The 23655-nt window shown below is 44.7% G+C and overlaps 1 protein-coding gene across 4 annotated transcripts; it reads right to left on the reverse strand.

Moving 5' to 3' along the window:
- Nucleotides 1-1589: 1589 nt before the first annotated feature.
- On the reverse strand, nt 1590-22640 carry LOC110082650 (transforming growth factor beta receptor type 3). Of its 4 annotated transcripts, none has more exons than XM_078385858.1 (16): nt 22470-22639; nt 19823-19995; nt 19576-19692; nt 18957-19128; nt 16081-16240; nt 15207-15348; nt 14569-14758; nt 10530-10768; nt 9833-10012; nt 9413-9730; nt 8232-8364; nt 7687-7761; nt 5736-5840; nt 4647-4691; nt 4006-4094; nt 1590-3526 (listed from the first exon to the last, which is right to left on the reverse strand). In XM_078385858.1, exons 1-15 carry the CDS (start codon nt 22549-22551, stop codon nt 4009-4011), a joined length of 2217 nt encoding a protein of 738 aa, XP_078241984.1. In that variant the 5' UTR covers nt 22552-22639; the 3' UTR covers nt 1590-3526; nt 4006-4008. The 4 variants fall into 4 exon arrangements, with proteins under 4 accessions (XP_078241984.1, XP_072846419.2, XP_078241985.1 ...); XM_072990318.2 differs by having other exon boundaries at nt 3989-4094; nt 22470-22638; XM_078385859.1 differs by lacking the exon at nt 4006-4094 and having other exon boundaries at nt 3438-3654; nt 22470-22640.
- Between the last annotated feature and the right edge of the window lie 1015 nt (nt 22641-23655).

Below are 23655 nucleotides of genomic sequence, written 5' to 3' on the forward strand. Positions count from 1 at the left end.
GCTATTCTTAAGTAGCTCCAAACAGAAGTGCCAAATGTTTTAGCCCGCTCAGTGCTGTGCATTATGGAGTAACCATACCCGCCCAGCAAAGTACTGTACTGTAAAACCCATTGGTAAGCACAATGAAGTGTGTCTGCACATCCAGATCACTTTCCAGTGCGTGCAAGTTTCCAGCCTAACAAGTTTACACAGACCTCTCTCGTTATCTTTTCCTGATATTCTTAACAGCATAGGGTCGTCGGGAATCTCTCTGAGCCTGTGTGTGCCATAGTGTGCTCCATTTTCTTATGCCATAAAAAGGGAGAAGAAGCTACCTATGGGATCATCTGGCAAAGCCCATATCCCACAGTTGCAGCAATGTATGCTTCCAATTTGTCCTCTTGGGCAGGATAGGCAGGAGTAGTGCTTTCTTGTGAGCTTTGATAGCTACTGACATAGTTTAATTTCCACTTTAATAGTACTCATTTTCCTTCTTCATGGAGGGAAAGCAACATGGTGCTGTGTTGAGATTGGAGTTGGGAGCACCCCCTGTGTTAATCTCCCAACTCTGATGCTTGACTTCAAGTCCTTATCCAGCTTGACTGCAATTGTTCTCTTCCTCATGTAAGAATCTCACATTCTGCAGGAGAGGCTGCATTTACTACTGGGAATAATGTGGAGGGTGGCAACCAGTTCATTACAGTAAATAGGGACTCTTCCCATCCCAGCCCCAGGCAATATATGCAAAATACTGTATGTTTCAGCAGACAGAATAGAATGGGAACCAGAGGCAAGAAGAAACTGCCTCCTTTCCCCTTAGTTCTAGTTTAGTTAGACATTCATCAAAATCATTACAGACAGACATCAGCATTTTAAGACTAGTGAAGTAAAATGGAGATTACTGGCATTACCTACCCTGTAATGGTGCATTTTCTGTCTTGATGTAAGCTTCAATAAGCTGTTTGGATAGAACTAGTAACTAGTTGGCTATGGTGGGCAGTAATTGATCAGCATCTGTAAAATTGTTAGCATACACTGTTCATCCCTTAAACTGGTGTAGAAATTAAGTAAATTAAGAGGTGGATGGGCCTTGTACATACATAGACATATGTGCTGCTTTGAGAAATGAGCCTGCATGATGAACGGGAGGTAAGAAAGACTGAAAGTGAGACATGCTACATTAGTAGGCAAAGCTGTACTTCAGTATTAAAGTTACTTCAGTGTGTGGTCATAAGTAATACATGTCACAAAGTTGAAGGGGAAAAAACCATTGTCGTGGCCCTAGAATGCTTTGTCAGTTTTAAAAAGTTTTAAAAGGCAAGTTTTTTGTTTTGCTTTGCTTTGAAATACCATCATTATGGTGAGGAAAAACCTTCTCATTTTTGTGGAGCTCTGACCTTGCTTAGGACTTGTTCCAGCAAAGGCCCCACCCACTCTCACATTTCTGGAATTGTGTATGGTGGGAGGATGCCTTTGGTAATACTAACCTTACCCATGACAAGAATAGTTTCACAAAGTTAGTTGTATGATGAGAGGCTCAGGGTGGAAAGGAAGCATGTTGTGGGGCAGGTGAATGATTTCTGCAAAGAAGGAAGAGCCAACCAGAAAGGTAGCACAGAAAAGTTTTATTTAGGTGCAGCAGACCAAAGTAGTTTACATTTCATTCTGTTTAGCTTTGAGTTGGAACTGTGTCTGGAACCGACAATTCTAGATACAGTAACAGCACAAATATTATACTAAAAGTTGGCTATGAAGCTTGGGGTAAAAGAGCCTCTGTCCGTGGGACAGTAGAAACATAAGACAGGCTATGAAGACATGCCTGGGGGAAATCCCAAAGCAGCAATTCTGAAGCAGAGTACAGTGATGTGCATGTAAAAGTAGAGAGTCTTTTTGTTGTTTGTGTGGTGGTTTCTACAGTTCACTCTAAAAGCCCAGACCATTCCAAATGGTGCAGTACCAGGCCCACAGGTTCCATAAGCCAGCCACCCTGCATGAAAATAGTGATGCCTACTTGCCATACCTTTATGGTCCCCATTTGTGCCACCTCATGGAGAAGTATGTGTGAAAGACATACGTTTCTGAATGCACAGGAGTCAAAAGGGGCCAAGAACCAGACGTGGAGGCCTCCGTGGCAGACTTGTCCTGTTGCCGCGACTCATACCTGTGCCATGTTCTCTCTAGGCAGAAGAGGACCTCTCTACATCTTCTCTTTATATATTGGCGTGTCCCATATTCTGTGCAGCTATACCACTCACTGCTAGCAAACAGCAAGCTGCTTATATCCAGAAGGAATGTGTAGGCAGGTGACAGTCTCTTTTTGCTTTCCAGATTGGAAAGTATCTTTCTCTTCTCGCTGCCCCAGCTGTTCCTGAAATCATGTATTTAGTGTACCTATGTACCAGTACCCCTTCTCTGCTCCTCAGAATATAACTTTTCATTCTCTCCAGGCTCATTTTAAAACAAATACTGTTGTACAAAATATCTGTAATTTCAAACAAACAAACAAAAAAACCCAAAATAAACTATTTACACTGTCTTAATAATTCTGTGTCTTGGCCCTTATGGCAGGGTGGTGGTGACAGTGCTCATTATTGAGACAACAGGTGTTTCTCCATGTCAGGGTGTGCTGTGCATATCTGCACAGCACGGTAGGTTCCTTTCCAGGACATTCATGCAGGAATTTCACTTTTAAAAAACTCAAATGTGGAGGTTGTGGTTTACAGTGACCACTTAAAGGCCTGTATTTCTGTATATTTACAGGATGCCCCCATATGGCAGCATACCAAACCCTGCTAAGGTCTATGTGGTAAAGACCCGTTTTGTGAAACATTAGTGCCCACTCTCAATGTAGAATATCTAGCTGCATGAGCGAAGGTGAACTCTGGATACATTACACTGAAGTCCTTCTGCAATAGCAGTTGTTTAGACAGTTAATCTTTTGCAAGAAGGCCAACTAGAGAAATCCCCAAATTTGCTAAATTTTAATCTTGCTTCTTGGAATGCATCTTTTTTCTCTTGGGAAGTTAGAGGTCTGACTTCAAAGGTGCCTGGAAGCTAGACTACGCCAACATGGGTTCAAATGCATTTAACCATTTCAAATTATCAGTGTGTGTGAACCAACCACACCTGAGCCAAAGTAGTCTTTCAAAATGTGTTAGTGGACAGTTTCCCCACAAGGTGAGGAGGACAGCAGATGTGTCCCATTACCATGGAATGCAATTTTCTTCACAAAAAAAAGGCGGGAGTAGGAGAGTTCATTTTTCTGCAGCAGAAGTTTAGAAATAGAGAACCAAACCCAAATGGGGAGAAGCACAAATGCCCAGGCAGCTACCCAGACTGAGTTGTGGAAAAGCCTTACTAGTGCTGCCAAGCAGAATTACTTATATCAGCTAAAGGTTTGAGCCCCTGAAGTTATGCAGTGCCACACAAAATTAAGTCAGCCAAGTGTGACATGGGGCTAAAGACTGAAGACGAAGGTGCTTTGGAGGAATGTGAACAGATCCATTTGACATAGATGCTTGAGCACAAGCGAAAGACCTCTTAGAACCTGCAAAATAAACAAATGGTTGATGTGGATGCAAAGCTGTTTCCACTTTTCCTCTTTTGCTTTTCTGGCTATTCTGTTAAGGGGGCCCCTTCATCCAAGTTGCCCATATTTCTCTTTCCTGTTGGTTCCTTTGCATCACCAAAAGGGGTGGAGGGGAGAGAGGATCAGTGCTGAATGAGATGCAATCAATCACTATTTATATACAGCAATATATAAATATATATATAAATGGTTATTTCACAAGTTGCAGTGGTAAGACGAGTTAATAGTCAGGTAGTGGGCCATTCTTGCCATCTGCCCCCCAAACTTTCTCAGCCAGCTTTTAGTACTTTGATGTAGATCAGGGCACCCTCAGTCAGTGCAATTGATCTGAGCCTTACAGTTTTCCTCAGTTGTCCCCCTTTTTGCCATTACCACACCCCAGGTTCATTTCCCCATAAAAGCTTTTCTAAAGCCAGCTACCTGCCCTTATAAGAGACCTGTTAGGGCTGGGAGCCACGTCCAGGGCCAGTTGCAGTCAGCGCCGAGGAAACATCTAGAGGCTTTGGAATGGTTGCATCTTCAGGACCTGGTAAGTTGGAAGATAGAAAAGATGCAGAGCTGCTACTTCTAGCCTATTTCCTCCTTCCCTGCCTGCACAGCAAGCATCCCTACAAGGTTTAACTTTCCTAGAGGTAAGCAAACTCTTTCTCTGCTTATTTGTATGTATCAGTTTATCACTGTACACTTATAACTCTACAGTGCTCAGCAAACAATACCAGCTCAGAGGCACCATAGTTGTGGTGTGGCTATAATTACAAAGGGCTACAGATTGCTAGGAAAGAGGCCTGATCCTCCTGCCATGAGTTGGACCTTCTGCACAGGATAGCCCATTGCAGTAAATTGGGCTGGCCCTTTCTCCGGAATTACCACTGTGTCCGCTCTATGTGATTTTACCCAGTGGATTATTCAATGCAAGGTGAAATAAAACGCATTACTGTTTACCATAGCAATTAAATACAACACCAGTGTGAAAGTTTCCCATGCTGTAAACGGAGCACAGATCATTTCCCGACTAGAGACAGAAGCAAGTACAGGGTCAGAATGTTGGCTACTACAGGAGGTTTTACAAAAGCCTCACCTCTCTCCAGGACAGTTTGGCTCCTCCTCCTGATTGCTGCATCACCTACGAGTTCAAGGCTGGCATTAAAATCTGAAAACTACAGTTTCTAGATCTCATTGTTTTGGAGAAAACATGAACATGAATGAACATGAGCATTTTTATCAGTCTTGTAACTGCTCTTTTATTGTCACATCTGTCCCCATGGCGGGGTGGGCAGATCTTGAATAGATAATTATGCAAAAAACAGACACTTATTTATAGCATTCTACTGGCCATAATATACTCAATATCAAATATGTTAGACATCCCATTCATGGAACAAAGCCTAAGCATTTCCACACCAGTGATACTATTCTGCATCAAAGCTGTTGCATCATAGGTCACATTAAGGCTACAGTATCATCCTCTGATCCCACATAGAGCCTGGGCATTGTTTTGTTGACTTCCTCTTCCACCTACTTCAATCCCCCACTTGAGGGGGGGGGGTTAAAAACTTGAGTACACACGGTGGTGTAGTGGTCAGTGTGGATGTGCAAGTGCTCATCAGCATGCTCTCCATAGCTGGCTCCACCTAAACATCCAGGCAAGGCAGCTGGATCATTCTATATCAAAAGGTGAATACTAGCTGTTTTTTTCCATCTGTCCTTTTGTACATCCATTGAGCCTAAATTGCCCATTCAGGATCAAACCACCCTCAAATGCTTTGCTTTACAACAGAGACAGCTGGCAACAATACACATTTCCTTGAAAAACATTTTTTTTCTAGCCACTATGAGGATTTCAAGAAGGGAACAGGGAATCCTGAAGGTGATGGCTGATGAAGTCACAATCAGTGCTACTGAGAAAGTACTGTACCAGGATTTTGACCCTATGAGCTCTGGCTTTGTACTGAATGCATGTCACTGAACAACTCTTCTTTATCAGGTGTCTTCTCTATGTCAAATTCTAGGCTAATCTCCTGAGTGTAGGGGCCTGTCCTTATGCATTTTAATTGTGCAGCAACCAAAAGAACAGGCATATAAAGTTTATTACAGAGTTCAGGGAAAGTTCTCTAGATTAAGGTGGAAGGAGAACAATATGTGCCATATATATGGTCCTTACACATACCTGTCTGGGAATGAATGAACCAGATCCCACCAGTGAGGGACATGCCAATGATGAAGGCAGAAAAGGCTATGCCAACCACAGCTGGGAGTTCCAGACCTGCTGCAGCTGTAGAGAAAGGCAAACAAAATAATAGGGATTTGGCAAATAATATTATGTTTTCTGTTCAGTAAAACTGATCAAACCCAATGGACACTGCAGCCAAGAAATCAGAAAAGGATTGAGACTCAGCAGAGCGGCTACGAAGTAACTAGTATAAGGATGCATCACTGAAAACCAAAGTCAAGCTCATCAGCACTATTGGATTTTCAGTTACTATGTACAAATGTGAAAGCTGGAGTTTTAAAAAATGACCCACACAAGTTACAGTGCTAACAGAGAGCTTTGCCTATACCCTGGGCCAACAAAAAGATAGACAGGTGGATTCAAGAACAAACCAAGCCTGGTTTATATGGAAAAATGATGAAACTAAGACTGTCCTATTTTGGGCATATCATGAGAAGACAGGATTCTCTGAAAAACAGAATAATGCTGGGAAATGTAGAAGGCAGCAGGAAAAGAGGGGGATCAAATACAGTGGTGCCTCGCTTAACGGGCGCTCCGTTTAGTGACGAAATCACTTAGCGATGACTTTTTCGGAGCGTTTTGCGCTTCGTTTAGCAATGGTACCTATGGGCAATTTTCGCTTAGCGATGGTTGGGACCATGCTTCGCATAGCGATTATATTTTGGGTCCCCTGTTTCACTTAACAATGGTTTAAACAGCCTCATGTTTGCTATTTTTAAAATGTTTTTCTGTTATTTATTTATTTATTTATTTATTTATTTATTTATTTATTTAATACCCCGCCCGTCTGGTCTTCCGACCACTCTGGGCCTTAAAGTTAAAGTTTACTGCTTAAAATGTTTGAAATCATAAAGTGCACTTAATAAAGCCTTTGTTAACCAAATTTGACTTTGTTCTGACTCTTTTTTAATTTGTTGTATTTTTTTCCTCCATTGAGATGCATTGAATAGGTTTCAATGCATTTCAATTGGGAAACCGCGTTTCGCTTAGCAATGTTTCCTATGGCGATTTTCGCTTAAGGACAGCAATTTGTTCCTATTGGAACAGATTATCCAGTCTTCAATGCATTTCAATGGGAACCTGCATTTTGCTTAGTGATGAAATCGTTTAGCAGCATTTTTTCCGGAACGAATTAACATCGCTAAGTGAGGCACCACTGTACAGACATTTTGGAGATTACTCAACTGATTGGCTCAATAAAGGAAGCCAGAACCTTAAGTTTGCAAGAGCTGAGCAAGGCTATAAATTACAGGACTTAACAGAAATCACTCATTCACAGGGTGGCCATAAGTCAGAGTGGACTTGATGGCACACCACCCCCACAACCAAGTGAAACAAAATGAAGTCACAGGGCAAATGATCCTGCTCCAGTCCACTTTCAGAAACAGAGAGGAAGACTCCCTTCTGCTCCGAGAAAGCATCAGGGAGAGTGAAACAATCACATTAGGCAGCAGGTTTAGGTTTCCATGAAAGAATAGCAAATTGATCTTTATTTAACTTCATTTTTTTCTGTGCTTTTACTGCCAGGAAAGTAGAGAGAAGCTTGTTGGATGTCTTGCCTCATGTAACACCATTCTCAGCCTCACAGAAATAAAAATAAGCAGGCTGGCTTTAGGTAGCAGGTGCTTTGACTTAGAGTGGGGGAGGGGTGCCATTTACTGCTCTTACTCAGGCACCAAAACGCTTTTGGTCAGCCCATGGAGACAATCGCCATCTCCAGCCCTAGATAGAGAAAACAAAAGGGTAAAGAATGAAAATACACTGCTAGAAGAATTCACAAATTCACTTTTCCTAGACTCTAGATCTAGAGTCCCAGTCCAGAAAAGGTAACCTTCTCCAAGTCTCAGGCAAAGAAGGCTAAGGAGACAGTAGAGGAAAATTCACTTACTCGGGACTGGCTGTGTCTTCCTTGTGTAGATGGCATTCTTCAGGACTTTTCCTTGCTGATTGGCCAGGAAATTATCTACAAAAAGGGACCAGAGAGAATTTGCAGAAAACTAGAGTGCATGATTATATCAATTTAAAAAGATTCGTTTTCTGTCATTCTCTAGTGAGTTCTCTAGGAAACTAACAGCAAATATTTAAGTACTAAAAACATCCCTTTGTAAATGAGCATGAAGACGATAACATAATACACCACATAAAAGGTATTTTTAAAACATACTAATTTCTGTTCAGCATTATCTCCTTTGTTTCTTGGCACAGAATGAGAAGCGAGTGGTCAGCAAGTTTGAGCTAGGCTTAGATGCGCTCAACTCAGATGCAGCTTCGTGCCCCCCCCCCTCTTCTGTCATTTCCTGATTTAGGAGAAGGGAACTTCCAAACAGAAGTTATGCCACCATCCAGTTCGGAGTCAGGGAGGCGGATCTGTGGGGTTACCAGCTCGGCGATCCCTGTCCAGCTCCTTTCCAGAACTGAAGCCAATTTTCCTACCTGTCCTCTGGCTTGGAACAGCAGCTCTGAGTGACGTCTCCACAGTCACTATGATGGGCTTGGTGACCATGCGCTGGAAGCGGCCGCTGGCCAATCCTTCTTCTCTCTTGCACACCTCATCCTTGGACTGGCACTGAAACATAGATATGTCTCAAAAGAAGGCCTCAGCCCAGTGGCAGGAAACAGGCTGAGTTCATGTCACTTCCTTTTTCTGAAGCAGCCTACATTTGTCAATTGAGCCCTGAAGATTCTCAGGCTAATCCAAGGCATCCATTTCAAGCAGCCTTTCTCGTTATTACCCCATACCAAGAGGTTCACTGTCACCTTTATCCGGTCTCCCTTTGAATCTGTTCCTTTAATAATTACAGTTATTTTCCCACCTTTCCTCCAGTGAGTTCCAGGAGGCAGAGGTGGCTCTCTTTCCCCTCACAATCACCTTGTGAAATCAGGCTGGGGTGGGGGAGGGGGCAGCTGGCCCCAAGATTGTTCACTGGGTTTGATGGCCTAAGGCAGACTAGAAGCCAGTTCCTCTGAGTCTTAGTTTGACATGGTAACCAGGAACACCCCTTCAGCTCCTGGGCACTGCCCTTCCACACTGGGAGCAGCAATTGTGGGAAAGGCAGCAGCTCAGTGGGACGGTCTGTGCTTTTTATAGAGAAGGGCCCAAGTTCAGTTTCTGGCACTTCCATGTAAAAGAAACAAGTGATAGGAAAGAGCTCTGGGGGGAGAGAGAGACAGCCAGAGAAGCCAACAAGCCCCCCTGGTACAAACCAGCCTTTTAGAGAATACTGTAGGACTGAGCAACTGTGGCCCTCAGTGTCTATGGGGTTGTTGTTCTTTGGCCTGCACCTGTGGTTCCCAACCTTGGGTCCCCAGATGGTCCTGAACTACAACTCCCAGAAATCTTGACCAGCACAGTTAGTGATGAAGGCTTCTAGGAGTTTTAGTCCAAGAACTTCTGGGGTCCCAAGTCTGAGAGCCACTGACCTGTAATCTTCATCATCCCTAAGCAGCATAGCCAACAGTGAGACATTACAAGAGACACAAGCCAAACACATCTGGAGGGCCACAATTGCCCACCACTTCTCGACAAGGCTTTCCAATCTTGGTGGATCAGAAAGTCTTTAGTACTACCACAGTAGATGTGGCCACTTTCCTGCCACCTGGTAGTTGCCAGAGACCTTGGGGATTGGGCCCTTGGGCTGGCCGTGGTCCTGAGTCTCCCGGCTGCAGAGTGTCAAGCGGCAGTGCAGGAACTGAATGGAGTCATTGAAGCGTGGCTGGAGTATGAAGCTCAGCCGCTGACGCTCCTGGTATCCTAGAGGCAAGGCCTGGCCCTGGACAGTCTGCTCTGATTCTGACAAATTCACATGGGCATCAGCGGCACAGCCGTGTTGGACCAGCAAGTACGGAGAGGTCACTGAGGGATCTGAAGAAGGGGAAATGAAGCACTGCTGGATGGTGAAGCCAAGGCACAAATCATAGGTAGCCAGGGAAGCCTAGAGGAGAAAAGAAACATCAGCTGGTCTGTAAACATGTCCAGAAGCCACCGTGACCTGGGCTAATTTAAGAATAGATTTCATTTAAAACATCTGCTTTACCTCTACAAAAACACGGCTGTTGGCTGAGACTGTACAGGGTCCTGGTTGTTTGGTAAAAGCCTCAGAATTGTAGACCTCGAGGCTGAGCAGGACCTTGCCGTGGTGAAAAGGAAGGTCCCGGAAGGCCATGCTGGCTTCTGGGGAAGAGGCCTGGCTTGAAGGTGAGGAGATACAGGACACCTGTGGAAGAAACACGGGCAGGTATTGGGGCATGGATGTACGTCGAATGGCCAAGAGGAACCTGGTGGAGAAAGCCATGTTCTGAGCACTTGAAGCAAAAGCCATCTACCAGGCAGAAAATAGGCCTGTGTGGAAAACTGAAAGCCAAAATTGCCTGGCCTGGCTATAAAAAGAATGACATCCCCAAAAGCAGACCAGAATGTTAATGGCAAAATCCTGGGCTGGAGAAGTTCTCTGTCCGGCATTTCCAATGAAAAGTGAATAAAGCTGGGAAAAGCCTCTGCCTGATAGACTAGAGAGCCAAGACCAGCCACAGCAAAGAATACTGGACCTAGCCAGCCAGATCACACAATGGACACAGTAGAAGGCATCTTCAGTTGTTCATGCAGTCGCTTGGCATGGGATTCTTGAGGGGTGGGAAAATATCTGCGTACCCATCCCATCCAGCTGACTTTGCAAAGTAGGTAAGGGAAGGAATTCCTCTGGCTATTGGAAGATAACCATCTTGGTTACTCACACTTTGAGGCCCTTTCTTTTGTTGCAGGGGTTTCTGCTCTTCAGCAGGACACAGGAAAGCTTTTGTTCCTTCTGTTTTGGCTATAGGCAGAGGATGGAGAACAGGACCGCCCTGCCCCAAGAACTCTGGCCTCATCTCCCAGCCAGCTGTGGTGGCCTCAGGGAAGTTCTGTCTTTCAACTGCGAGTCTGGGGATGGGTCTCACGAGCTTATGATCCCCTGGAGGGGTAGAAGTGGCCTCTGCAAGGAAGGAATAGATGCAAAAGAGTGAGGCTGCCCTGTGTATCACATAAACAGTTCCTATCTACTAGTTAAAATATTAGCAATTACTCAAGTGATAGATGTATAAATTCTGGCACAAGATGTTGCTGCCTGCCCACCCCACTTAAGGTGCAACTACACTGACATATTGCCATGTGCAAAATGCTACAGGAGTGGGACAGTCTGATTTGCACTTTTCAGTGGTACCTCAACTTACAAACTTAATCCATATTGGAACAGCGTTCGAACGTTGAAAAGTTCATAAGTCAAGGCAAACTTTTCTATAGGAATGCATTGAAAACCATTTAATCCATACCTGCTGTTTTCCATTCGTATGTTGAGGCTCTGTTCGTAGGTAGAGGCATTAGTTCCCATAGGAACTAATGCAAAGGCGGTTAATCCGTACTCTACCACTAGGGAAAGAATTTTTTTTTATTTTTTTCTTCTTTTGACCTAAGATGAACTTAGGTCAAAAGAAAGGGCACGAAAGGTTTTTTTTCTTTTTTTCTTTTGTTCGTAAGTCGAGGCTCTGTTCGCAAGTTGAAGCAACTTTTTGCGAATGGAGCTGTTCATAACTCGAATCGTTTGCAAGTAGGGACGTTCGTAAGTCGAGATTCTACTGTTTTTCTGTTGACCACATGACATAAAAGTCAATGTATATCAACCCAGATTTTTTTATCCTAATCTGTAGTCCTTTCCTCTACCACTGGGCCTTCTACTTTTTTTTTGTCAGTGGATCCATCTGCGTCGGTTCGGAAAGTGTGATTGCTTGAACCAATGCAGAAAGTGTGTGCACGGGTGCTGGTGGCTAGTGTGATGGGCTAAGGGCAATGTTAAAATACCGGGAAGACCAGATCTTTGCAAATAAAGCCAATTCTCTTTTTAAAAAAGGTTTGGTGCCAGAGTGCTGTTGTGCTAGTGCATATAGACACTGAGAGAGAGAGAGAGAGAGAGAGAGAGAGAATCAGAGGAGGAAATTGCCATTCAGCCCTTGTTTACAGCTTATTAAGAAAGTACTTCTGTAGCTATGTCGAAAGGTCTGCAGAAGAGCTACAAGCTATTTCTTCCTGCCCCCCGTGTGGTTAGTTAACATGAATTTACTTGGTGAAAACTTGAATTCCCAGGTACAGCTTCACAATGGGTCAATTCACATTTTTCTTCCTGTGTAGTTGCACCTTAGGTTCAGTGTTCAGGGACAAACAGAACAGGAGTAATGGAAAGCAAGTGTGCATTTTGAAGGCAGACTGTGCTGCCCTAATACTGTATACATTTGCATTCAATTAGTCTCGTAGGTCTTTAAAGTGATCCAAGAAATATTCACTGCCCCAATACATACTTTAAAAAACATTATTTTTCTTCCTCAGCTCATCCACAGAGCCAATGAAGTGATTAATTTGCCAATATTGTGAAATGGCTCTCTTTTTAAGTCACTTCATTATATTGGCAAATTAGAGGAAGGGTTGATTTTGGTGCATTCCCAATGATCACACACACATCACACACACTGAAAACAGACCAAACCAGACTGACCCTACCCACACAAAAAAATAGAAGCTTCTGAGAGGGCCTCAGAAAGGTGCGGGTAGGAACACTCTGAGGAATGATTTGTATGTGTGTGTGAGAGAGAGAGAGAGAGAGAGGGAGGGAGAGAGAGAGAGAAAGATCACTGTCAAAAGGCAGTGCAGTGAACAGTGGGCTAAATGGCTATTTGATCACACCCTCTGTGGACTGAACATATGCTAAGCCAAAACTAGAGAGTCTGCTTGTCAGGAACGCTTGCATATCTGTAGTACCTAATGGCAGGGACACATAGAGAAGATGAGAACTACATCGATGCACCCTGTATGGCACTGTGGCAATTTTATTGTCACCATATTCTGGTACTTAAGTAGCGCTCCCCTCTTTTACAGCTCCTCGGGTATTTGAAATTGCTAGATGACATGCCAGAAATGGGACGTATCTCATGGCTGACTCAAACAACAATCAGAGAAGTGGATTTAACTCTTTATCTCAAATTCTCTGTGTTTAAGTGGAGTCAGGAGAGGAAAGTCTTGGGAAGTGTTGGATGCAGGGAGGATGGTTCGAGAGACTGTGACTTTCGTCTCCTCAGTTCTTCAAGAGAGTGAGGTGACTAAAGATGCTGGTAGTCAAACCGTCTTCCATGCAATGGACACTTCTCAAGATGTTCCATCTTTGTCTCTCTTTAAACAGGCGATACACAGCTAGGTATACTTGACTAAGTTTGCGAGTCTATCTATCTGAAAATGTATGTATATGTGTTTGTGTGTGTGTTGCCTTCCCTTCTTCCTTTTCTGTACTTTCCCAAATAATTTCCTTTTCATGTGACATTGTGCAACATCATTTTCAAAGGGATTTTCCCATTAACGTTTCCTCATGCCCTAAGACTACAAGGTTGTTAAGCTGTTCCTTGTGTTCTGGTGGATTTTTTACAAGGTGATGTTACGTTTTCTCAGTATGAAGAAAAATAAATCCAAAAAGCTCTTTACTTTCTGACATTTCTAGAGGTGGGTTGAAGGGAGGAGGTTCTTGAAAAGCTCCCTGAGCAGCTTAAACTACTCAGGGCTTTTCAGGAGCTTCAGATTGCCTTTGGCAGCCTATAGTAATTATCTGGGAAAGCTCTAACAAAAGGAGAATCTCTCTACCCCCCAATCCCAATCTTGTCTCATCCCATCACGGTGAGGCATGACAGGAAAGCTGTGGCCTCAGCAAAGCGTGATTAAGCTGCTACTCCATGATGGTGAGTCAGCAGCATAGAAAGATGGAGAATCGCAACCTAGAACTGCCTTTCCTCATAAACCAATTTACAGTGAAGGCAATGTGGCTTCATTTGCCCTTTGTGGTATCACCACATTCCTAGAGGTGACCAGCTATGTGGCATCCATCTTGTTCACCATATGAACTCTTTGGTCAGCTTCACAGAGACGTTGATTGGCTACTCCAAGTATTGGTTCGATTTTCTTTAAATATTTCTATCCTTACCATTTTTAGCTTTTAAATATTGTCTTTTACTCATGTAAACTGCCTTGGGCCCTTTTTAAAGTAAAAAGTGAGAGTATTTTAAATAAATAAATAAAGAGGGTGAGAAAAAGCGTCAAATAGGCCTGTGAAGAGGCAGAAAGAAGATGCTGGAGTGGATAATTTTGGCTTCCTTGAAAATGTACTTTTCATACTGGAAATCTTTAGAAGTGAAAAATCTGATGCATGTCTGGACTTTATTGAATCACTATTTCTCTCTCTCTCTCTCTTTCTCTCTTTCTTCCCCCTTCCCCTTCCCTCCCTCCCTTCCTTCTCCCTCCCCTCCCTTCCTTCCTTCCTCCCCCCCCTTCATTCCTTCCTTCCGGCAGAGATGAAAATACAGTAGTATAGAAACTGGAGTACTAATTTCCATGACAAGTATATTAAAGAGTGCTAAAACCATAAGGTTAGGAACTTCTAATGCTCTGCTTCTCAAACTACTGGATAGCTTAGTAGTTTAAGTATCTGGCTGCAGAGCAAGAGGCTGCAAGTTTCCAAATAATTCCCCAGTGTTATCTCCCTGGCAGGGACTTGCCTCAATGATCCATAGAATCCCATCGAGCTCTGCAGCTCTGAGATGATGATGATGATAAATGTAGCCCTATAAGTACTCCCAGAAGCCCCAGCCGTGATGGATGGTGATCAGGGATTCTGGACGATAAAGTCCAAAACATCTGGGAAGCCACAGAAGTTGAGAACCAGTTTTCTGGTGGACATATTCCTCATTCATGCATGCGACCTACCATTCAACCCAACAAGAAGTAGAAACCTGTTCACCCGCTCAGCCTCAGTGTAGGATGTGAATGCTGGCAGCTTCTGTCCTGCGGCATATTGCAAAGGATCCCGGGCGTGAGCGAGCCCAGGAGATGTACGCTGGGTTGCCATCAGGGGTGAGTCTGCTTCTGTGCTGCTGACGACAACTTTATGGGAAGCCTGGAAGAAACCAAGGCCAAGTGCACTTACAGAGCACAGAAATGGAGAAGAGCGGCAGGCAATACAAAGGGAGATGGTACAGGGAATTACATGATGGCATCCAGAAAGGGTTCTTGGATGGCAACTGTACTTACTCTTCACCGGGGGAAATAGCTCTCTGTGTGAGACAGGTCCCTTGACCCTCAGTAGCCAATATGGCGGCAAACCTGGAGTTATGATCACTGATCAAAGATTCAGTGCACCAGGGAGGCCAATGGCGGAGATCAAGCCAACATATATATATACACATATACTAGATATATACATCTACATCTGTCTGTCTGTATTTCTCCATGTGCATGTACATGCTTCCTTGTAGATAATCTGCCACAGCCATCCTTGGCTAAGGAGAGACTGCTACTTCAGCCTGGAGGTTGCAAAAACCTATTGGAGACTCTGCTGTTCATACCAGTACATGCAGCTGGCCGGTGAGGCGGTGGGCACGGACCATCCATTGGGCAGCCCCTTCACTCTTCAGGATCAAGAGCAACCCCTGCTGTAAGGCTCTTCTGGCAGCATGAAGTTCCACAGTCAAATGGGCCAAGCTGGGCCTAGAAGAAAGTATATGGCCACCCCCAGCCCAAATATCAGACCACCGAAAAAGCATGCAGTGGAGCCAAACAGGGCCATGCCTCCCAAGCTCTCCTGAGTCTCCCCACAACATGGAAGACCCAAGACCCTCACATTAGAGTCTCTGCTAGCCCAGCACAAAATGTCTGACGGTCCCTCCTTTCCAGGCACCCATAACCAACCCTCCTGGGAGAAGAGCCTGCCTGTACGGTCCCATTGCACCCCCCAGAAGGGGGGAACGATCAACGGCTTCTGAGTACTGTGTACCTAGAAAACCCTAGGAAAAGGTAACCCTAACTCAGAATTGACTTGATGGCACATCATCTTCATCATCATTGCTTGAAAAGTGTTTAACCTCTAGGTAGCTTTCCCAAGGGCCATTTATTTCCCTGGTCATTCTCTTCCTTGTGAGGGTAAGGCTCAGCAGTAACAGGAGGGCTCACAGTGGTGCAGCCGCCCCAAAATCTCCCTCTACTCTCTCCTCCCAGACCAGGACTTGACCAGCCATTGACCTCACCAGACTACATACCTATTTATTTCCTGGTGGAGGACGTGGACCTTGTTTACAAAAACTGAATGTCACCTACTTCTCCTCTAACATACTGGCTACTTTCATTATACTCCAAGAACCCCAGCTCAAGATTTCTGGCTCTTGGCTGGTAATTTTTAAGGCCAGTTTCGATGTGCTCACACTCACAAACTCAAGCACCCACTTTGGAGCAAGTCCTTTGGAGAAGATGATGTGAACTTCAAGCTCTTGAGGAGGATCAGGATTTAGGCAAACCCTTAGAGGCTGGAGCTGTCGCTCAGAGGCAAAGTGAGCGGATGTTAGGAAATTCCTCTGCAGCTTGCAGTTGGCTGGTGCAGTCCTGTCTGAAGGGGAAAAGAAGGGGAGGGAGCAATGGATGCAGGGAGGAAAATTGCAGTAATGAAGCCCAACCATTCATCTCCCCCCTTAAATGCTGAGGTTTCTCTTCTTATCAGGCTTGCAAAACACATTTCAGGTATTTCTAAGCTGGCAAAGGACCCCCAGTTGCCAAAGGTGGGTCTATTCCATGGACATTCCATCTTTCTTTCGCAATAAAACTCAGTGTAGCAGACCCAGAATTTCTGAATGATTCCCATGCAAGTTGCATAGTCTCCATAAGGTCTTTTGCATCTGACCTAGAACCTAGGCTAACTCAGGGACCTTAGTAGGCAGAGAAAAGAGGCTTAAATTTCATTGTCCTTACACACTGAAATGTTGGGAAGCCACAAGGGGAGAGATTGCGTCTGTGTACATAGTTCAGATTTGCTGTGGTGCACAGAGGAGGACACAGCAGACCTACAGCCATGTGAAACAGAAAGTACATTCTCTTTGAATTCTATGGTTTTATGTATGAGAACATAATAAGAATCATCTGGTCCTAAGCAGATCTTAAGGTAAAGGTAAAGATTCCCCTTGACAATTTATCCAGTCATGTCCGACTCTAGGGGGCGGTACTCATCTCCGTTTCCAACCCATAGAGCTAGCGTTTGTCCAAAGACAATCTTCTGTGGTCACGTGGCCAGTGTGACTAGACAAGGAACGCCATTTACCTTCCCACCGTGGTGGTACCTATTTATCTACTCACGTTTTGCATTTTGCATGCTTTCGAACCGCTAGGTTGGCGGGAGCTGGGACAAGTGACGGGGTCTCACTCCATTGCGTGGATTCTATCTTACCACTTCAGGTCTTCTGACCTTGCAGCACAGAGGCTTCTGCGGTTTAACCCGCAGCGCCACCACGTCCCTCGAGCAGATCTTAAAATTAGGTAAATACAACCTGAGATGAACAACAACACATGACATTATTACACTGTGCCATGATTTATTTAACAAAAATGCCAAACTGGAGAAGCCATGTGTAAAAAACTAAGCACACTCTTAAGGCTTCCATAGGCATTAAAAGGCTAAGTGGCAGCCAGGTGCTGCTATCTAAATGCCCTTGAGAAATTGATCATCAACAAGTACGACCACCTCTACAAAAGCCAAAGTGGTAGCACTTTGCTGGTGTGCAGCATTCAGGTCTGTGTTAACACAACGCCAAGGACAAAACACACCAGCGATGACAGTAGAGAAGCAATTGTTGCTGCCATCAATCTGGGAAGGGTTATAAGGCCTTTTACAAACAATTTAAATTCCATAATTCTACAGTGAGGAATTCCATCATTCACAAGTGGAAAACATTTAAGACAGTTAGGTCAGACTATCCAATGCTCAGAGAAATTGGAAAAAAACACACACCGAGTTACATCACAGATTCTACAGGCCTCAGTTAGCATGTTAAATGTTTAAGGTTCATGACAGTACAATTAGAATTTGGTGAAAACCAAACACAGCATATCAGCACAAACACCCCATATCCAACTGTAAAGCTTGTTTTGCAGCCCCAGGGCCCGGGCATCTTGCAATCCTTGAGTCATACATGAACTCCTCTGTATACCAAAATATTGCAGAGCCAAATGTAAAGCCAAATGTAAAGCTAAAGCTTGGCTGAAATTGGGTCATGCAACAGGACAATGATTCCAATAATACCAGCAAATCTACAACAGAATGGCTGAAAAAGAAGAAGAATCCAGGTATTGCAATGGCCCAGTCAAAGTCCAGACCTCAACCCAATTGAAATGCTGCGGTGGGACCTAAAGAGAGCTGTGCGTAAACAAGAACTGAAGCAATGAAGTAAAGAAGACTAGGCCAAAATTCCCCCACAATGATGCGGCAGACTGATAGTCATACAGAAAACGATTATTTCTAGTTATTGCTGCTAAAGGTAGTTCTACAAGCTACCTTTCATAAGGTGTACTTAGTTTTTTCACACATTACTTCTCCAGTTTGGCTTTATTTTTGTCAAATAAATCATGGCACGGTGTAATATTTATTTTATTTATTTAATTAATTTCTATGCCGCCCAATCTACCCAGAGGTCTCAACAATTAAAGTTCAATACAATAAAAGATAAAATGATTAAAATACAATTAAAATACAATTAAAATTGCCTGTGTTGTGGTTCATCTGAGGCTGTATTTACCTAATTTTCAGATCTGCTAAGGACCAGCTTATTTTTATTATGTCCCGATAGTGAAGCCATAGAATTCAAATATATATCTATATATCTATATATCTATATCTATATCTATATATATATATATATATATATACACACACACACACACACACACACACACACACACACACACACACACACACACACACACACACACACACACACACACACACACACACACACACACACACACACACACACACACACACACACACACACACACACACACACACACCCCTCAGAAAATTTAGGGTTTTTTTACTACAATTCCCTGCATCCCCCAGGGCTTACCTAGGGATTTAGAGAGTCATACTCTTAAGCAAGTACCATTTCCAAGGGATGTGTGCTCCATACCTCTTGTCAAAATATTGGAAAGGTATAATCTTCCCAGGCTTGCTCCCCTACCTCACAGAGCCAAGCTCACCCCGCCACCCCAGAGGTGGCATGCGGTCACAATGCCAACCCCCTTCTCCTAGAGCTGGTCTCTATCCTGACAACCCCTACCAGCCCCCAGGCGAATGTAGATGGTGTTGACTCCATGGTACTCAGCCAGTGAGGTGACCCCTCCGAACTCCCTACGCGCCCACTTCAGCAGGTCTCTGGGTGTCTGTGGAAAGCTGGTCTCCTTAGCAGAAGTAACTGGCTCAGCGGCTGAGATGCTGGAACCAGAGGAGACCTGCAGGAAGGAGGAAAGGAAGGAGCAATGACGACTTGGCCCTTCTCTGACACCCCAGGCTGGGAAGCAGCATTAACAACACACAGTGTCACATTTTAACCAGAGAGATCTGGGTTCAAGTTCCCTCACACTTATAGAATCATTGGGTGGCAAGCCTCTCTCAGTCTCAATTGCCCCATCTATAAAATAGGAATAATAGTGACAAGGTGCTTCTGAGGAGAAACAAGATCAACTAGTAAAGCAAGTGTTTTGAGGTGTTTTCTGAATAACAGATTGGTTTTTCTTCGTGTCCTTCCTTCTCACAGCATCACTGCTGTTGTTCATCTTCTTCTTTTTTTTTTTGCAAAGGGCAGGGACACCCCCACCACCACCATCTCCTCAGAAGTGCACGACTCATCCACCCCCACATTGCCCAGCAGGCTCTTCTGCCCCAAGTCCCATCCTCACCTGGAAAGTCCAGTTCTTTCCAGGAGGAGATGGCAGAGTCCAGTGCACAGGCTCCTGCGAGTGCAGCAGAAAGACGGGAGCTCCAGGTAAGGGATCTGGGGCCAGCACCAGGGTCACCTGAAAATGGGGTCATACAGTCAGTAGTAGCCCTTCTCCACGGGTGGCTGAAAGGGGGGGGAGGGGAGGGGGAAGAGGAAGGGAACGGGTTTCTCTTGGGGGATGCAATACATTTGCAACTCCTGGGTACCTGGGCATCTGCTGGCACTCTCCTCTGCAAGCTGATAATGTGCACTTCTTCCCCAGTAGCAGAGCGCCCCTGACTGGCACACCCCGTGCCTCTTCGCAGCAGCTCCCAGAAGCCCAGCACAGGATGGGGGGTGGAGGGAGACGCAGGGAGACATGTGAGGTGGTGCCAGGCAACTGCAGAGAAAGGAAAGTTCGGTTTCCTGAAGAAAGGAGATTTCAAGGTACACATTCCCAAAGCTGAGCCTCCTCTGTGCTGACCGGGTAGCTCAGAGAGTTAGGCAACTGGCTGTGGAGCCATTGGCTGGGGGTTTGATTCCCCTCTGTGTCTTTCAGGCGAAAAGCCAGGGCCTGTGTAACTTCCACCACTGGCTGGCCCTCTAGGTCATTTTTGTTTTGTTTTTGGCCGAACAGTGAGAATTGTGACAAATCATTGCAGTGATGCCACAGCCTCTCATAGGAATGCTCTGGTTCCATGCCTGAGCCAGTTACATTTTGGTTTGATCTAGCAGGTCTTAACTCATGTTCTCATCGAGTACCTCTACGGCGGTGGTGGTGGTGGTGTTTGCCCCTGTTGGTTTTCTAGTTAATAGTTGGAATACCTCTGGTTTTATCCAGCACGCTGATGCCTCCAGTCTTTACTCGGCGACATTTTGGCTCCAGTTTTGCTGGCCCTCAACCATCTAAGTTCACTATTAGAGGGAATGATTATTTACTGTCCGTTTCAATTATTGTAAATCATGTTAATACTTTGTAAGGAGATAAAAAGGTTCCCCTTGACAATTTTTGTCCAGTCGTGTCCGACTCTAGGGGGCGGCGCTCATCCCGCTCTTCAAGCCATAGAGCCAGCATTTGTCCGAAGACAATCTTTCCGTGGTCACATGGCCAGTGTGATTTAGAAACGGAACGCTGTTTACCTTCCCACCGAGGTGGTACCTATTTATCTACTCGTATTTGCATGCTTTCGAACCGCTAGGTTGGCGGGAGCTGGGACAGAGATACGGAATATTAATAGTACTGTACACATTAGATGTTCTTCCACTGCAACTACTCTGGTGTGCGTGTACATCATTTAAGAAGGAAGTGTGTTGATTCTGTGTGGAAAGCCTCAACAGAGAGGTAGCACAGCACCAGCCACGAGGTAAAGGCTGCCATGCCTTGTCATTATGACTAGCTTCTAAGTATACATCACTCTGAGGTAAAAACGAACTGGTAGTCCTGAGGTGGCAGAACAGACTGTACCATTTGAGACTGCAGATGATGGGAAAATGGGAGATGCAGAAAACATGTTCTGATTTTTCCTACCAAACACTTCCTTCACAGACAAGAAAGTAGTACAGTATGGCTGGAATGGTTTTTCTCCTTAGCATACTAGTGCTTTACCTGCCCAGAAAGATTTTAGAATACGATCCGCCACCTTGCAGCCCTCCAGGTGTTGTTGGACTTCAATACCCATCAGTCCTAGCCTGCAAAGTCCTTGGGATTTGCAGTTCAACAACCTCTGAAGCTGGCTATAGGTCCTCCTACAGGCCAACCTTAGAGGTTCCTCCAGTAGGAGGGCCTACTGATCCCAATGCCAACCAGAGGAAGGAAAAAGCCCTTGGAAAAGAGGCCAACCCAGAGCCCCAGGATCCATTTCCTGTGTCCTCTTTCGGTTTTGGAAATAACAGGAGTACCCCTCAGGAACCATCTTTCTGATCCAGAAATCTGACTCTGCTTTATGGAAGTTGCCCACCGCCCGCTAGCAATGAATTCAGTTTCAAGATCCGCAGGAATATGCTCTATGCCACCCACAGGGAACGCCTACGGCTATGCTCTCCAAGTAAGCCACATCAAAAACAAACACCGAGTACAGAGGTGGAGATTAAATATGGCCTTAACTGTACACACCTCTCTTTCCAGGAACACATGGGGTTGGGGGAGGGGGGTGGAATCGAGTCCTGTGCAACAGAAGGAGAAGCCAGAAACAGAGAGTGCTTGTTAAGCCCAAGCTCCTTATTATGGCATACTCAAAAGAAATCAAATAAAAAGAAACCGGATGATGTTAATAAGGCAAAAAGCACCTGAATTCAGGAGAGTTCAAAAACAAACCATCAATAAAGTTTTCTTCTAAAAGCACTGACATATTTTGACAACTTAGTAATATACTTGTTGCATTGAACAATAAGAAATTTGATTAGCTTCAGGGCACCATTTTAGAACTGGGAGTGGGCAGTGAACAGGAGAAATTTAACCAGGTCAAAAGTTCTTTTTTCCAATGCACACTGCGCTGCAAAGTAAGTATTTTAAGAATAACAATTCTCTGAAGAATTATAATGCAGAGTATCGACTGTCCCCTATACAGAAGACGCACGCTCTCTCTGCCCTACTCCTCTCTCACACACAAGCACGCACATTCACTCACACAAGCAGCACAAGCTTTTAAGCAGAAGGTCATATGCCTTTGGCATGCACGGTTACTACACTGTCAATAGTCATGCAATGTTTTGACCCACTGAGCTCTGAAATACAAGCGCCCTCGAGGAATGTGGCTGCAGGGCACCCTGCCGACCCTCCTGCCCTTCTCCCTACCACCGCCACAAACACACATAAGCCGTAACGGATCACTTGAGCTGCCCAGCCCCATAGCACCTCAGTAGCTTAGATATTACCTGTTCCAGAGAATCTCCAAATTATAAATAGCAGCAGGCTCCAGCTCCAAAGGTGAGCTGTGTGTTGATCATTCCAATGCATGGCTTTAAAAAAAATCCCAAGCAAGTCTATGAATCTTCTCTAGCTCCACCCTGAGTAGGAAAATGAAAACTAGGGTGAGGCAGCATGGGAGCTGAAGGGAATTTGTTTCAGGACCTTAGAGCTATTTGGAAATGTTTTCCTACCCTCCAACTTATTTTCTTGCCCTGATTTTGACATAGAATGTGAAGAATTTCTCTGCTCTGCCTACTGCAAATAAGTGCAGAGACACAAGCCCCCAGCCAGGTTTCATTATTCTGTTACACTTACACATACAGGGGGAGGGGGGGAGGATTCTCTATTTCAGTACATGCTGAATATCTATTGATCAACAATACAGCATATACACTGGTCAAAGATCATCTTTGCAGATAAACACTCAAAAAAGAAAGGCTTCTTTCTCTTTCCTACTGAAGTCCAGATGTCATCCTGGCTATTTTGACTTGGGATGCAGTAGCTCTGAACTTTGGATGCAGTAGCTCTGTTGTGTCCCATCCAAATTAGTCTTCCAGACTCTTCAGTCAGTAAATTCTTCCTTCTTCTGCACTCCTTTCTACACTTATTTCACCTGGAACATCAGCTGTTAACAACCCATACTTTTTGCTCCTTGTTACATGGCATTGAGTGTTCTAGCAGCTTTCTACACTTGGTTCTCTGATTTCAGTCCAGGAAATTCTATCCGGTGATAAATTCACATTTTCAAGTCCTACTGTGCCACTCCAACTTCTCTCCATTCTAGTCGTTTCTATCCCTTTAGCAAGACAAGATGTCTTACTGTGAACCACCACCCCACCCTACCCCGCTCTGTCTTGCTCTACCTGTCGGCAACCTCTCTCCAAGGCGTTCGGGCAAAGCCCTGCCCCAGAAACTGCTGCCTGAGATGGGATCTTCGATCTCCTCGCATGATGCCCAACATGTGCTCCACCACCAATGGTGCTCTATTCCCTGCCCCCATGTTTTGGTAACTGGGTATCGTTTATTCCCTTTTAAAAATCCGTTCCGCCACACACACCCCATACTTTTTCTCTCTGTCCTTCTCTAACCCATTGCAGGACTGCTTTCTCTTTCACATGTTATCTCTGATGTGGAATTACAATGCATCAAGAC

Source organism: Pogona vitticeps, chromosome 2, assembly GCF_051106095.1.
Source record: "Pogona vitticeps strain Pit_001003342236 chromosome 2, PviZW2.1, whole genome shotgun sequence".
In the NCBI taxonomy this organism is placed as follows: Eukaryota; Metazoa; Chordata; class Lepidosauria; order Squamata; family Agamidae; genus Pogona; species Pogona vitticeps.